The sequence below is a fragment of the Chrysoperla carnea genome, chromosome 2 (genome assembly GCF_905475395.1).
Source record: "Chrysoperla carnea chromosome 2, inChrCarn1.1, whole genome shotgun sequence".
NCBI classification, from domain to species: domain Eukaryota; kingdom Metazoa; phylum Arthropoda; class Insecta; order Neuroptera; family Chrysopidae; genus Chrysoperla; species Chrysoperla carnea.
Window position 1 is genome coordinate 72,740,289 of NC_058338.1, and position 13,364 is coordinate 72,753,652.

The 13,364-nt window shown below is 29.6% G+C and overlaps 2 protein-coding genes across 4 annotated transcripts in view; one reads left to right on the forward strand and one right to left on the reverse strand.

Annotated features, from left to right (window-relative positions):
• The window catches only part of LOC123293937 (RUN and FYVE domain-containing protein 2), a 30,194-nt gene that overhangs the window by 6,768 nt on the left and 10,062 nt on the right, over positions 1-13,364 (forward strand). For all 3 annotated transcript variants that reach the window (XM_044874943.1, XM_044874945.1, XM_044874942.1), the window contains exons 2-6: positions 175-463; positions 6,881-7,088; positions 7,206-7,369; positions 10,597-10,909; positions 12,136-12,276. In XM_044874943.1, coding sequence (XP_044730878.1) covers positions 175-463; positions 6,881-7,088; positions 7,206-7,369; positions 10,597-10,909; positions 12,136-12,276 — 1,115 coding nt within the window. The remainder of the gene's footprint in view (positions 1-174; positions 464-6,880; positions 7,089-7,205; positions 7,370-10,596; positions 10,910-12,135; positions 12,277-13,364) is intronic.
• Positions 3,482-5,598, reverse strand: LOC123293938 (amyloid protein-binding protein 2). The gene has a single exon (XM_044874946.1). The coding sequence runs from the start codon at positions 5,483-5,485 to the stop codon at positions 3,725-3,727; it is 1,761 nt and encodes a 586-aa protein (XP_044730881.1). The 5' UTR covers positions 5,486-5,598; the 3' UTR covers positions 3,482-3,724.

The window sequence follows — 13,364 nt, forward strand, 5'->3', positions numbered from 1 at the left end:
GTTACCGCAATCAAATGTGTATATTGATCGCGTTAATGGTGTGAAGTTTTTAAAGAGCTGAGTGTGTGTTTAATATTCACCGATTCCGTTTGTTTAGCACTGAAGTTAAAAACTGACGAGTGGATATCCTACAAGAAATGAATCTAACGTGTAATTTATTTTTTGAATTTGCAGCTCGCGATCCTGTAGTAATTGAACGCAGTAATTTAGTTAACATCAGTAAATTAATAGTCAAGGAGTTAATAGAACAATCCCTTAAATATGGTCGAATGTTGGATTCAGATCATATGCCTTTGCAGCATTTCTTTATTGTTTTGGAACATGTTTTACGTCATGGGCTCAAACCCAAGAAAGGTTTGCTTGGACCGAAGAAAGAACTATGGGATATTTTACAAACTGTGGAAAAATTTGCACCAGAAGCACAAGATATTACAACTAGCGTTAGAGATCTACCAACTGTAAGGTAAGTGGAGTATTTAACATATGAAATAGAATGTCCTATTTCAAAAAAGAGTTACCTAATACTTAATGTACCTATGGAAATTTATACCAATAGGGAATATGTATGAAGTTTTTTTCGTATATCATAACAATGAAAATACCATAAAAAAGATGACAAAAAGTGAAATTAAAATCGGCCAAAAAATGCGGGTTATATAAGCATTTTAAACTAGATTAGACTAATTAGACTAATATTAGACAGAAAAATCCGACAGACGTGAAAGACTGTTATGGCCATGTGCTACCAAAGCTACTCCATGCTAAATTATGTTTTGCTAGAGAGAGGTACAGACAAATCTTTGAAGGCTTTTATCTTGGGTGTTTTTATAATTATTAGAAAAATAATTTTCCTTTGCTGTTCGTTACATGAATGAGCATCCTAGCCCAAATTTTTATCAAAGAATAGGTCGCTCAATATGATATAGAACACAATTTTATACGTTCTGTATTATTTACTTAATTGGAAAATTTTATGAATTCTGGGAAATTTGGCATATTGGTTTTTAGCGCCGTTCACGGAAATAATTATAAATTTTATATTGTTTCATTTTAAGTTTTCTATGTTTTGATGTTTCACGCAATGAATTTGCCATTTATGTAATAATTTTACCTATATCTATAAATAAATAATATAATTATTTAAAAATATAGGAAGTTACAAATATTTCCGCTAGTGTCGCTGAATTAGGTTTTGCATGCAAAGAATACATACTAAATATAAAAATTAAAGTCATAATGTATCGTTTTATTTGAAAAATTAAAGAGTTTTTGTTACTTGTAAGGATTTTTAAAACGAAAATTGCAATTTCAAATACCTCCACCGAAATGCACGATCAGAATTTAGCTTGTAAGGTATACTTTTCGGTACCTGTGAGATTTTTTTATAGCAAATTCTGATCATGTGCGGCCGGCTAGCTGTCATGATTTTTTGTCACTATATGGAGCTGGTCATTTGAATAAGGTAGGTTGCAACTTGATGTTCCTTGAAGTATTTAATGTTTGATCTATTGGAGAAAAATAACATTTCAATGAACAAATTGATTCCTTTTAATTAATGTCATTTTGTATTTATTGTATTCATTAAGAACGCAAAACTTAAAAGATGATTTTAAAATACCAAAGTCTATTGAAATTATCTTGTAAAGAAAAAATTTATTATTAATCGCTATGTTGAGTTGTTGGCCCTAGTGGCTCATTTGGTTAAAAGTTGATCAATTCCGTACGCAGTATGACGAGAAAGTAGTGGGTTCGATTCCTGCCGTCACAATAATTTAATTATAATAGTTATGATGGGCTGGTGTAGTGCATGGTATATGCAAGAAGGAGGTGTAGTCAGCCTCTGAAAATAATTGAGGAGCAGATAAATTAATTTATCAGCGGAAAGGTGGTAAAACACATAATGCTATCACAATGGGCCATATAGCCTAAGTGTATTCCTCGTGCCAATATAACCTATCCTAACCTGTGTTAAGTTGGGCTGACCTTTTTCAACAATTTAATATTTAGAAACTTAGTAAAAACGCAAAAGTCGTAATTTAAAATACCAAGCCTACTGAAGAAAATTAAGCAAAATCGAGTAATTTTCAATGTGGATACGTTTTTATACATAGTTAGATAAATTTAAAAAAAAATATTTATTTTTATTTTTCGATACTACCCAAAATTATTAATATTATTTTCATAAATGGTTTACATGATCAATTTTAAAGTTCTAAACTATTTATTGCTTTGTGAATGCAACCACTCAACACTATCAACAAATTGCCCAAGGTTTTTGTTTATTCAACAGACGGTGTTGTAATCTTTTTGATAACGTATACATCAGTGTTTCGCATTTAAGTTGAAGACACTCTCATATTTTCGTTATTTATAGGAATATCGATTTGAAATTTTGCAGTCATACAGAAATAAATTTCGATTTTTGCCTCAATTTCCTAGATCAGTTTTTTGTATATTATAAATACGTATATCGACTACCAAGTAGTCATCATCAGTATGAATTAGCTAGTCGCGATTACTTTTATTATGAATGTTACTCTTTGCTAATTTGGTGGCGAACTCTGCATGGTGCAGTCCGCCACCAAAGTAATGATGGTGGAACTGATCTAGGAAATTGGGGCAAAAATCGAAATTTATTTCGAAATATCCTAGAGTTCTCATTTATTATCTTCGATAATATTTATATAGTTATACAGGTTGTGGGTGACATTTTTTAAGATTCTTAAACGAAATCTGAAATAGAAACTAGAATATTTTTTATACTTATAAAGTGATTTTCATGACAAAATTCACTTTTAAATTTTTTCATTATTTTGGTCTTTACTCAAATTTATTACAGGTTTATTGAAATAATTGTATACATAACACTATTAAATTATCAATTTGTCAAGTTTTTACATTCCATTTGTACAAAATTTTAAATTTATATTCCTGTAAATAATGTACCTCGTCCAAAGAAGCCTCAAATACTTAAAAATAAAATTTTAGGCCGTCCAAAATAACTGAAAATAAGCGATTTCAAAACTAAAAAAAAAAAGGAAGGTTTCGGCATCTAGTTTAAGACCCTTCTAACGCGCAGTCTCTAAAGTGCTAGGGTTGCGTTAATTAACGCTATGTTTATATAAAAAAACGATTTTGGCCAATATCTAGGAAACCATCAACTTTATGAAAAATAGTTTCAAACAAAAATTGTCGGAAATTTTTTTCCTAAACAAAATGTAAATAAAAAGTTTAATATCTTCAGCTATTTTTCCGAAAATCGGGAAAAACGGCCAATATATATATTTATATGCTAATTCACAATATCTTGAAACCAATTGATTTTATAAAAAAATTTTCCAAACAAATGAGGATTATTTGAGAAGTTGACGATATGGACCATAATAGTCGCATTCACATAAACAGCTCTTTATGAATGGTTTTGGTAAAATGAAATAAAATCATTAAAATTACTTAATAAAACAATATTTATTCTGTATATTAATAACTTTTTTTTAGTACAAATTGACAATTATTTTGTGTGCATAAGTAGAGGGGCGGTGTCGGTCCTCTTAGTACCGACAGCTTAGTCGCTGCCTAATTATTATTTTTAATACTGAACTAATAAAAATAAGACAGCTATTGAGATTAAATTGATGACCATAAATTTATAAATATATCACAATAATTTTGAAAAAACCAAATAAATAGATCGATCGTGAATGTTGAAAGTACTACAAATGTTTTACGACATGCTAAAAAACTTATTTAATGTTTCTTTTAACGACATACGTTCTGTATTATTATTTCGAATTGGAAAATCTTCACCACGGACGATTTGTTCGCGAAGTTCCATCCAATTGCTCAGCGTGTTTGAATAATCAATCATTCGATATATTTCATTTAATTCTGTGTACGCATGCACCAAACCACGATAATCGTACTCCAAACCTGAATAACTCTCTCCAAATAATTTTAAACTAATTGCTATTGACCTAAGATATAATTTCTCTGCTTCTCTATACTTCTCCATGTGATAGTTGTACAGCGATGCTAAATGACCAATAGATAACGCAACTTCGTAATCTTGATCCCCAAGTAACTCTTCCTTCACTGATATTGCACGTAAATGCATTCGTTCAGCTTTTTCATATTCGGTCATACTTTGATACAACCTTCCTAGATTCCCATAATGTTTCGCTGTTTGAACATTTTTCTCTCCGAATGCATTTAATGATATTTTTAAAGCAGCTAAATGTAAATCTTCAGCTTCTTTTAAAATTTTCATTTTATCACGTGATTGACTATTTACACCAGGTAAATCTAATGCAATCTCTTCCAGAATTAAAGCTTTGACACGTTTTGCTGATGCTAATATTAAATGATCTGTTGGAATCAAAGCTTCCATAATTTGGATAGCTTGTTCTGCATGATCCCGTGCTGAACAAAATCTTCCAGAAGTATATTCATTCACATAGACTGCATAAGCGATATCTTCATGTGCTTCAGCTATTTTTAAATTATCTTTGTGGAATATTTGTTTTCGTATGTCTAAAGCTTCTTCATACACTTTAACACTTGATAATATAGAATCAGAATTAAGTAAATAAAATCCATAATCCATTAAAACATCCGCTACTTTTGGATGTAAGTCTTCAAATATTTCATAAGTATAATTGACAGCGTAACGAATTAACACATACGCTTTTTTAAATTTACGTTTCACAACACAAGCTTTAGATGCTTGGCGCAAAACGTCTATAATTACACTTGGTGGAAGTGAAGAATCGACATGTTCTAAAGCTTTCACACCCCAATGATAGGCTTTATCGTATTCACTTCGTATAAAATGTAATACAGATAATTCAGTGTACAAACCAGCTACATTAGGACATTTATCATTTTGTCGTAACTTTGTAATTAGTTGTAAGACTTGTTTGACCGTATTATTTGCATCGTCAAACTTACAGTAAACAGCCTGTACATGTAATAGTCTATGGTAACAGTCTAATAATTTGTATTCAGCAAATGGTAAATGTAGATTATTCGTACATATTAATTCCACTTCATATAAAACTTGTGCGCTGTCTACAAACCAACCAGACTCACTAAAGAATGCACCTAAACGGAGACCTGTGTCTATAAGATCCCGTATGATTTTATCACTTGATGTTGCCTTGATTGTAGCACACTTATTTGCGTACGATGTAATTAAATCCGCATTAGTATTGTAACAATTTGATTGGAAGCATTGTAGTAATTTGACTTTTCTATCTGGTAAAATAAGTAAGCGTGAGAATATTTCAATATTACTAAATTCTTTTCTTAATACACTTAGTAGATTGTCTCGATACATTTGATAATACAAATCGAATAAAACATGATTTGGCAAGTCTCTGTACACATTTTTAAAAATGTTTTCACATCCTATGTTACATGATAACTGTTTTATGGCTATGTTATACAATGATAAAGGTGCATTCAATGGACATGAATTTTCTTCCATCGGTGATGAAAAATCGATTCATATATTTACACTATTTGTTGAATGAATTACTTGATTATCTCAAAAATTGATTTTTTATTTATTAATTTAACCATTAAAGCACTAATTTTTATCAAAATAGTTACAAAAAATATTATTTTAAAGTGACATATTTTTATTTGTCTATCTACGAACTTTATATGTGCAGGTTATGATACTCTTTGATATGTCACTACTGGGGTGCGTTCATATTTACAGTTGTCGCCAATAGAGTGCATTCTTACGTGTTATTTACATTACCAACATTAAGGACGTCTTTTTGTTATATGATGCCTCGAAACATTTTAGTCGCACAATAAAATCTTTCAATAAATTTTTTCTAATTCTTTTTGATTAGATACAAATTGTATTTCAAATCTCAATAATTAGAAAAATAATAAGACTTTGCATTTTTAGAAAAATTCATGATGAACTTAAAATATGTTTATTTTTCCCATTAGAATATTTGTATTAATTGATTCTGGATTTAATGTATAGATCACAGATTATAGTTTTTAATTTAAAAAATAAATTATAATCTGTGGTATAGATACTCTTTTTAAAACAAATTTTCCAATATACAAACTATGGAAATTGTTAACTTCTATTTAGAAAGAAACTAATAGAAATAGTGCTAATGACATGCAAAATGAATTGTACCCAAAAATAGCCGGCTAAAGATTTGTGGGAAGTATTCTGGAACGAAAATTTGAATATAAGAAAATCGATTCAGGAATTTCCTCCCAAAAAGTTAATTTTGAACCATAGGAAGTAGAAAAGTTTAGATACAAAATTGTTTTTTTCTTTGTAAACAATTAGAGTATTTACATATTTAAGCACATTAGTTTTTATCACCTCATTTTCTTGTTCGAAGAGGGTTAAAATAGTATTTCAGTGTTTTCTAATTAGGAAAAATTTTCGGAGTAGATAGATTAAATTTGAATAACCAGAAGATATTTTTTAATTCGATCAGTTTTATCTATCGTAACCCTTTATATATATTTTTGAGAGACTTCATTTAATAACATACCGGAAAATTAATTTTGCATTTTTAGATTCATAATCTTATTTGAGATTCATGAACGCGGCCTGCAACTTTTTATTCAAAATCCAGTCAAAATTTCTTTAATAAATTGATAATTCAGGGTCAAAGCCTGATGTAATTGTAAAATTTCGACGTTTAAATCCAGTCAGTGCTTTAAAAGAGGTTGAGATCTAAACGTTGCAACCACCTATCATTTTCAATAAAGAGTTTCTATTTTCTCTCAAAACGAAGTATTTTATTGTAATTAATTTCTATTGATCTATCCTATAAATGAGCTATTCAGAAAGGCTTTTAGGTCAGAATTTTAATAATATTAAAAAAATATGTTACAGAACACATATGGGACGTGCAAGAGCATGGCTTCGTTTGGCACTTATGCAGAAGAAATTAGCTGATTACTTAAAAGTATTAATTGATCACAAAGAAGAAGCATTAGCTGAATATTTTGAACCAGATGCGTTAATGTTAAGTGATGAAGCAGTTGTTATCATTGGACTTTTAGTTGGATTAAATGTAATTGATTGTAATTTATGTATCAAGGTTAGTCATGTTACATTACTTTAAGTGAATGCATTCAAATATTTCAAAAGAATGTGATAATGTAATGTTTTTATTCTTGAATTGATTTTAATTTCATGCTTTCCAATTTTTAAACAGGAAGAAGATTTAGATTGTCAACAAGGTGTTATCGACTTCTCATTGTATTTACGGTCAACAAATCAAGTCACTGGAGACAACAATGGAGACGGAGACAATAATGAAAATATGACAACAGTGTTAGATCAAAAGAATTATATAGAAGAACTTAATCGTCATTTAAAGTAAGCCTTTTTTAACATCAATTTACGCTTTATTTTAATATTTCTTGTTTTAAATTTTTTTTAATGCAAGATTTACCTAAAGCTAAGAATTGTTATTATTGTATATTGAACGCGGATAAAAGGGAGGTTTAACCCGAACTTTCATTTCAAATTGGCAGCTCATAAAACATTGGAATAGTAAAAATTCATAACAAAAATTGTGAAAATTTTGCGAAGACAATTTGAATTTAATCGGTAAATTTGAACCAATCGTATCGGTCTAATTCTGGATGTAAAGAGGCAAATTCTTGCTTTCACACTCAGATCGATTGTATGTATTACTTCCATAGCAAAAGTTTAAAAAAAATTCTTATTTTTTCATTCGAAGATATTTGACTTGTTTGAGCATAATACTTCATGCTTCTTAACCGCTGGAATATTCAGATAATTACGGAAAAATATCAAAATACCACGTTTTCCAGAATACTGTTAGTTAAAAAAATATGACTGTGTTGAATAGAAACAATATTTACTTATAAAGAAAGTGAATAAAAATAGTCCGTACAATTTTGTAATGAAAGAAAATAATGCAAATTATATCCGGTGTGGTGCGGTGCTAGTAAAAATAATTATTCTTCATTTATAAAATAACAGTAAACACTTTTTAAGAATTCGTTTAACATGTTTTTAACATTACCCACGTCTTCTCATTAACATTTACCATTGCATTAGTGTCAGGGCCGTACAGAGAAGAAAAGCAGAGCTCCTCCGCCCTTCATATTTTTTAAGTTAAAAAATATCGAATTCAGTTAAAGTATTGAAATTTTGCACATGTTCCGTAAAAAAGCAATGTAGTATTCCTAACAGATTATAAAAGCTTAAGATGTTGTGGCTAAACCCAATTTCCTATACTATTTTCTTTTATTGAATACTATTTTTTTTTTAAATTTAATGATTATCGATATACCGCATGCTAATATTATACTATTTTTAGCGCATACATTTTACAAACGTATATCTTCGCTTATTTAGCGTATAAGAAAAAAAAAGGAAGTGACCCCGTTACCGCGTTGACTTTATACATTTTCAAATAAATCCTCTTTCGATCTTGAAAACTAAGGGCCTTGCAGAAAAATGGCAAATATAAATTTTATTTTGTTCAAAGAACCAATTCCGTTAGAAAATTTTGTGATCGTGAGAGATTTTGGTCAGAACGATCCGAAAAACATTTTATGGGTGGATTTCCATTTTCCTAGTCATATACTAAAACTATAATATATTCGCCGCTTTGATCACCCGTAGCTCGAAAACAACTCGTTAAAAATTTTTCTGGCTGTGAGAGCTTTTGATCAGAATAATCCAAAGAACATTTTAGGGTAGGTTAGAAAAAGTTTCACAGAAAGCCATTTCCCTATCTTATATTGCGGGGTTCTTTGTGGAGAAAAAAAAATTTTTATGCACGACCTTGACAATCTTTCAAATTTCTAACCGTTCCGAAATGATTATCAAGTATTAAGCCTATTATATTCTGTTCCTATACTTATTAATTTTACTTACAAAAAAGAATGTTAGTATCAGTGGCAACGAAGACACTTACTGTAAATAATTAAAATGTTTCAACTATTATTTACTTATCAAAGAATAGATAATTGATACCCTTATTTGTCGTATTTGTAGGTACTTAATTAATATTCAAAACTTATAACATTGTAATGTGTGAGCGTTTTATAAATAATAAATAATTTTAATATGCAGGTGTAGGTGTCATAATAATAAATATAAATATTTTGATGAAGACACTCAACACACTTTATTTAAAATGATTTAAACAATCATATTCATACCATTATTATTTTAAATATTTATTATTATTATTATTGGTATTATTATCAATTTAAAATAATTTGCATTTTATTTGATGATTCAATAATATTCTATTTTGTATATTACAATCGGCTACATTATGTTTTTTTTAATTTGTTTTTATTTTTAATATTTTCTTACTTATCAATATCAGTAGTCAATCAACCAAATAAATAAAAATGTTATCAAAAGAGAAAATTATTCATTTTCGGAATAAATATTATAAAAGAAAAGTTAAACGGTACGATACGCATATTTATATTTATTGTTATAATTGTTAATAATTTATGGTGCTAATTGGATTTTATGTGCGTGTGTTATGTGTATGTGTGTGCATTGATGTAACAGATACATCTTTCTAAAAATATCTTAAAAAATTTAAGTTTATAAATTAAATTTAGACTACAAGTGAAGTTTACAAAATTAAAAAAACCCCCGAGAAATTTTTCGTGTACGAAACCCAAAACTCGCACTTGAAATATATTTAAGAACACTCTCCATTAAATTACCTTATTCATCACCTATTTTTTAGTTGTTCCGGGTGCGAAACCCTAAACTTCATTCGGTTCATCCGTTTAGGTGCTACGATGCCACAGACAGACATACACACACACACATAGCAGACAAATTTATAACATCACTATTTTTGGTTCGGGGATTAAAAAAACTGAAAATAAAAATATTAAGCCTAGAGCCATGCTAGTATTTGACATTCTTAACAGAACAGTTGGAAAACTTCGAGATACTACTGTCACGATCTGTCTTACAACTTTTCCCTGTACAGAAAGTTTCACTCTTCTCTCACGCAGTCAGGGAAATTTTAATTAATTGAATTGAATTTTTAATTAACGCGGCATGATTAATGACAATCATTTCAGAAGAGCTTTTCCTTCATACCCTACAAAAGTATAGGGTCCTATCTGAAAAAATGAAGTTGATCACTTCAAATCAAATACGCATTTAGAATTGATAGAGACTTTCAAATGATCAAACCTTTGTTTGGAAACAATTTTTTTTATCTGACATATTGTTTTATTTTTTTGCAAATATCAAGTTAAAACAGACACTCTTAATTTTGAATGAAAACGAAAACATTATTTAAAAGTGAGTTAACATAATTAGGATTTGAACTCGGACATTAGGGAAGACCTCCCAAAATATTCGTTTTCAAAGAAAAAAGAAATTTTCGAGACATAGGATCCTCCATGACAGAAAAAAAGTCCTTGAAATGAGGGAAAAATATAACGGCGTTTTGTTTTTCTAATTGCACTAAACTTCACTAGCTCTTGGTTTAAGTTAGATCTTGAATTTTATAATAATAGTAATTTATATTAGCTTGTAATGATAGTAATTTACAATAATTTATATAAAATTTGTTTGGACAGTGCTACGGTGACAAATCTACAGACAAAAGTGGAATCTTTAACAACAACGAATGCATTAATGAAAGAAGATCTTGCAATAGCTAAGAATAATTTACTATCGTTATATGAAGAAAATAGAAAACTAAAATTAGAACTAGGACATGATGTATCATCTGAACGAGTAGATGAAGGTGGTGGCAGTGGTGACCATGTTCACGCCCTAGAACATCATAAACAAATGTTAGCAAACTCTGAGGATGCGTCTGCGTTACGTTTACAATTAGAAGAGGAATGTAAGCTTAGAATGGAAACAGAAAAGGAATTAGATTTACAGGTAAATAACTATTTAAGTTTCTCTTTCATAACCATATCTTGTAAAATCCACAGAAATCCAGAAATCAATAAACAAACTTTGATGCTTAAAGCTTTAAAAAATACGATGCTTACATAAACTTTGATCCTTATATTCAGTAATTTTAATGAGTCCGATAGTCAGATAATTGCGTATTCTAAAATAGTACACAGTGGTTACAAACCTGGAATATTGGAATTTATTAGAGAATATGATTGACCGGTAATTACTACGGAAATTAAAAAATTTAAGCAGTATCAAGAAATTTCGAAAACTTTCCTGCAATAAAATAGATTTTAATTTTTTTTTGTTGTTGTTTTTTTTTTTTTTTTAATATCTTAGATAATGATTTTTATCCAATTTATCAACAAAAGTTTAACGATATTTTAGATTTTACCGATACCTTATATTTGAATTTTACCACTATATATAAAAAGATTTCCAGAAGTTCAATTTCTTTGTCTCTGTTCTTGTAATGGGGGTAGGGTACAAAAGATACACATTCTTTTTATATAACGACTAGGCGAATACTTCCGTTAATACCGCTGAAAATCTCTTAAAAACAGAACTTCATATGAGCAATATCATAGAAAATATTCGATTAATCGTCAAATGAATTCAATTTTTATATTTTTTGGGTTAAAATTGCTCTAAAATTTGTGCCAGGAGTAACGGACGTACTTATGTTGTTTCAAGTAAAAATGAAATTCAAATGCGAAAAGTCTTCTTAAATTTTTTTAAGAAACACTTATACGCGTATGCACACGTATATGTCAGCGTAAGGTTGAAGTTCTCATTACTTCTGATTGGCTGCCTATTTTAATATAGCCATTTATCCGTACATCGAATCAAAAAATGAAAGAAAACTTTTTATTTAGGAATTTTATTTTCTACCTGAAGCAACAAGGACGTTCGTTCGACTACTGGAACACCCTGTGTATAGCGAATTTTATCAAATTCTTAAATAAAAAATTTTTTTTTATTTTTTCAAAATTGCATTAAAAAAACTGAGTACATAATGTAATTTTGACCCAAAAATTTAAAAAACCGGATTTATTTGATGAGTGGATACATAGTTTTTGAGATATTGTCCAAATTCCACCTGAAATACTCGAACTCTAAATCGAACTCAGTCCTAGTACTTTTATATTAAATAAAATTGATTCGATTAAAATAAAAATTGTTTTTTTTTTTTAATTTCTAATTAGATTTGTTTGAAAGCTGAAATGGAAGTAGCTATGAAGTTATTGGAGAAAGATATTCATGAAAAACAAGACACCATTATATCCCTTAGAAGACAACTCGACGATATCAAACTGATTAATTTGGAAATGTATAATAAGTTACAAGTAAGTATTGTTGTAATTATGGGATAAAACCATCAACAAAATGTAGGTACTAGTTTTTAGATTGTGTTTATTAAATTAGCATATTAACATCATCATCTTGGATCCACGTATTTCTCTTCATTGAACTTATATTCAAGTTCACATCGAGTCCTCAGTCGATTCGAAATGTCACGTCATCTAGAAAATGTGCGAAACTTTTATATTCGTACATAAATAATTTCAAAAATTTATTACTAGCAAAAGAGTTTATGGCAAAAGACAGTTTTTCCAAGAGAAAAAAAATTTTCAATAAAAACTCCCGATAGTCGAGCTCTGTGTCTTTATTCATAATTATCCTATATTGAAAGTATTTTTCAAAAATAACATGAAATGTTTATTATCGATCTTAGATATGGCAGAAGAAAGTGAGGCTATGTAAGGGATTCTTCAAGAGCCTTCTATTGGGAAGGCAGGTTAATAATAATAATAAAACAAAAGAGGGGTGCCGCAATCGAGTCCTAGCATCTAGAACCAAAAGACCCTCCGTGCCCTCCTTGAGAACAATCTGTCACTCGAAAGCAATACGTTTTCGAGTAAGAGATGCTATTTTAAGCAGATGAAGCTATAGGATTCTGTCGAGGCCAGGCGCCACTTCAGAAAAATTGCTTGTTACTTGAGAAAAATTGGCCACGGTAGAAAATCCACAGCTTCTCCGTCGGGATTTCTCCAGGATTGATGTATCCAAGATTTCGGGCACAAGCATTCTCTATCTGACACCCTGCCGAGTTCTGCAGTTTAAAATAACATGTATGAAGGTTTCATCGTCCTCCATACAGGCCCTTAAAGCGGGATAATAAGAGATCTCCATGTTATGAAGGTGGTAGTTCAAACTACAGTCTCCTGTCAAGAGTCCCACCATACATTTCAACCTTGCTCAAGTGAGTTTCAGGCGAGCACAGTCGAATGGCTTAGTGTGGTTTAAAGCACAATAAATTTAAATCCCGAAGAAGAAATGTAATTTTTCAACAAAAACAATTTCCAGGTTCAATGTAGAGTTTATTAATTTGGGTGATTTTCTTGCTGTTAAATTAATATTTGATCTCTTGTTT

Excerpts from the sequence above, each read along its gene's own strand:
- LOC123293938 (XM_044874946.1), bottom strand. The coding sequence starts at position 5,485 with ATGGAAGAAAATTCATGTCCATTGAATGCACCTTTATCATTGTATAAC.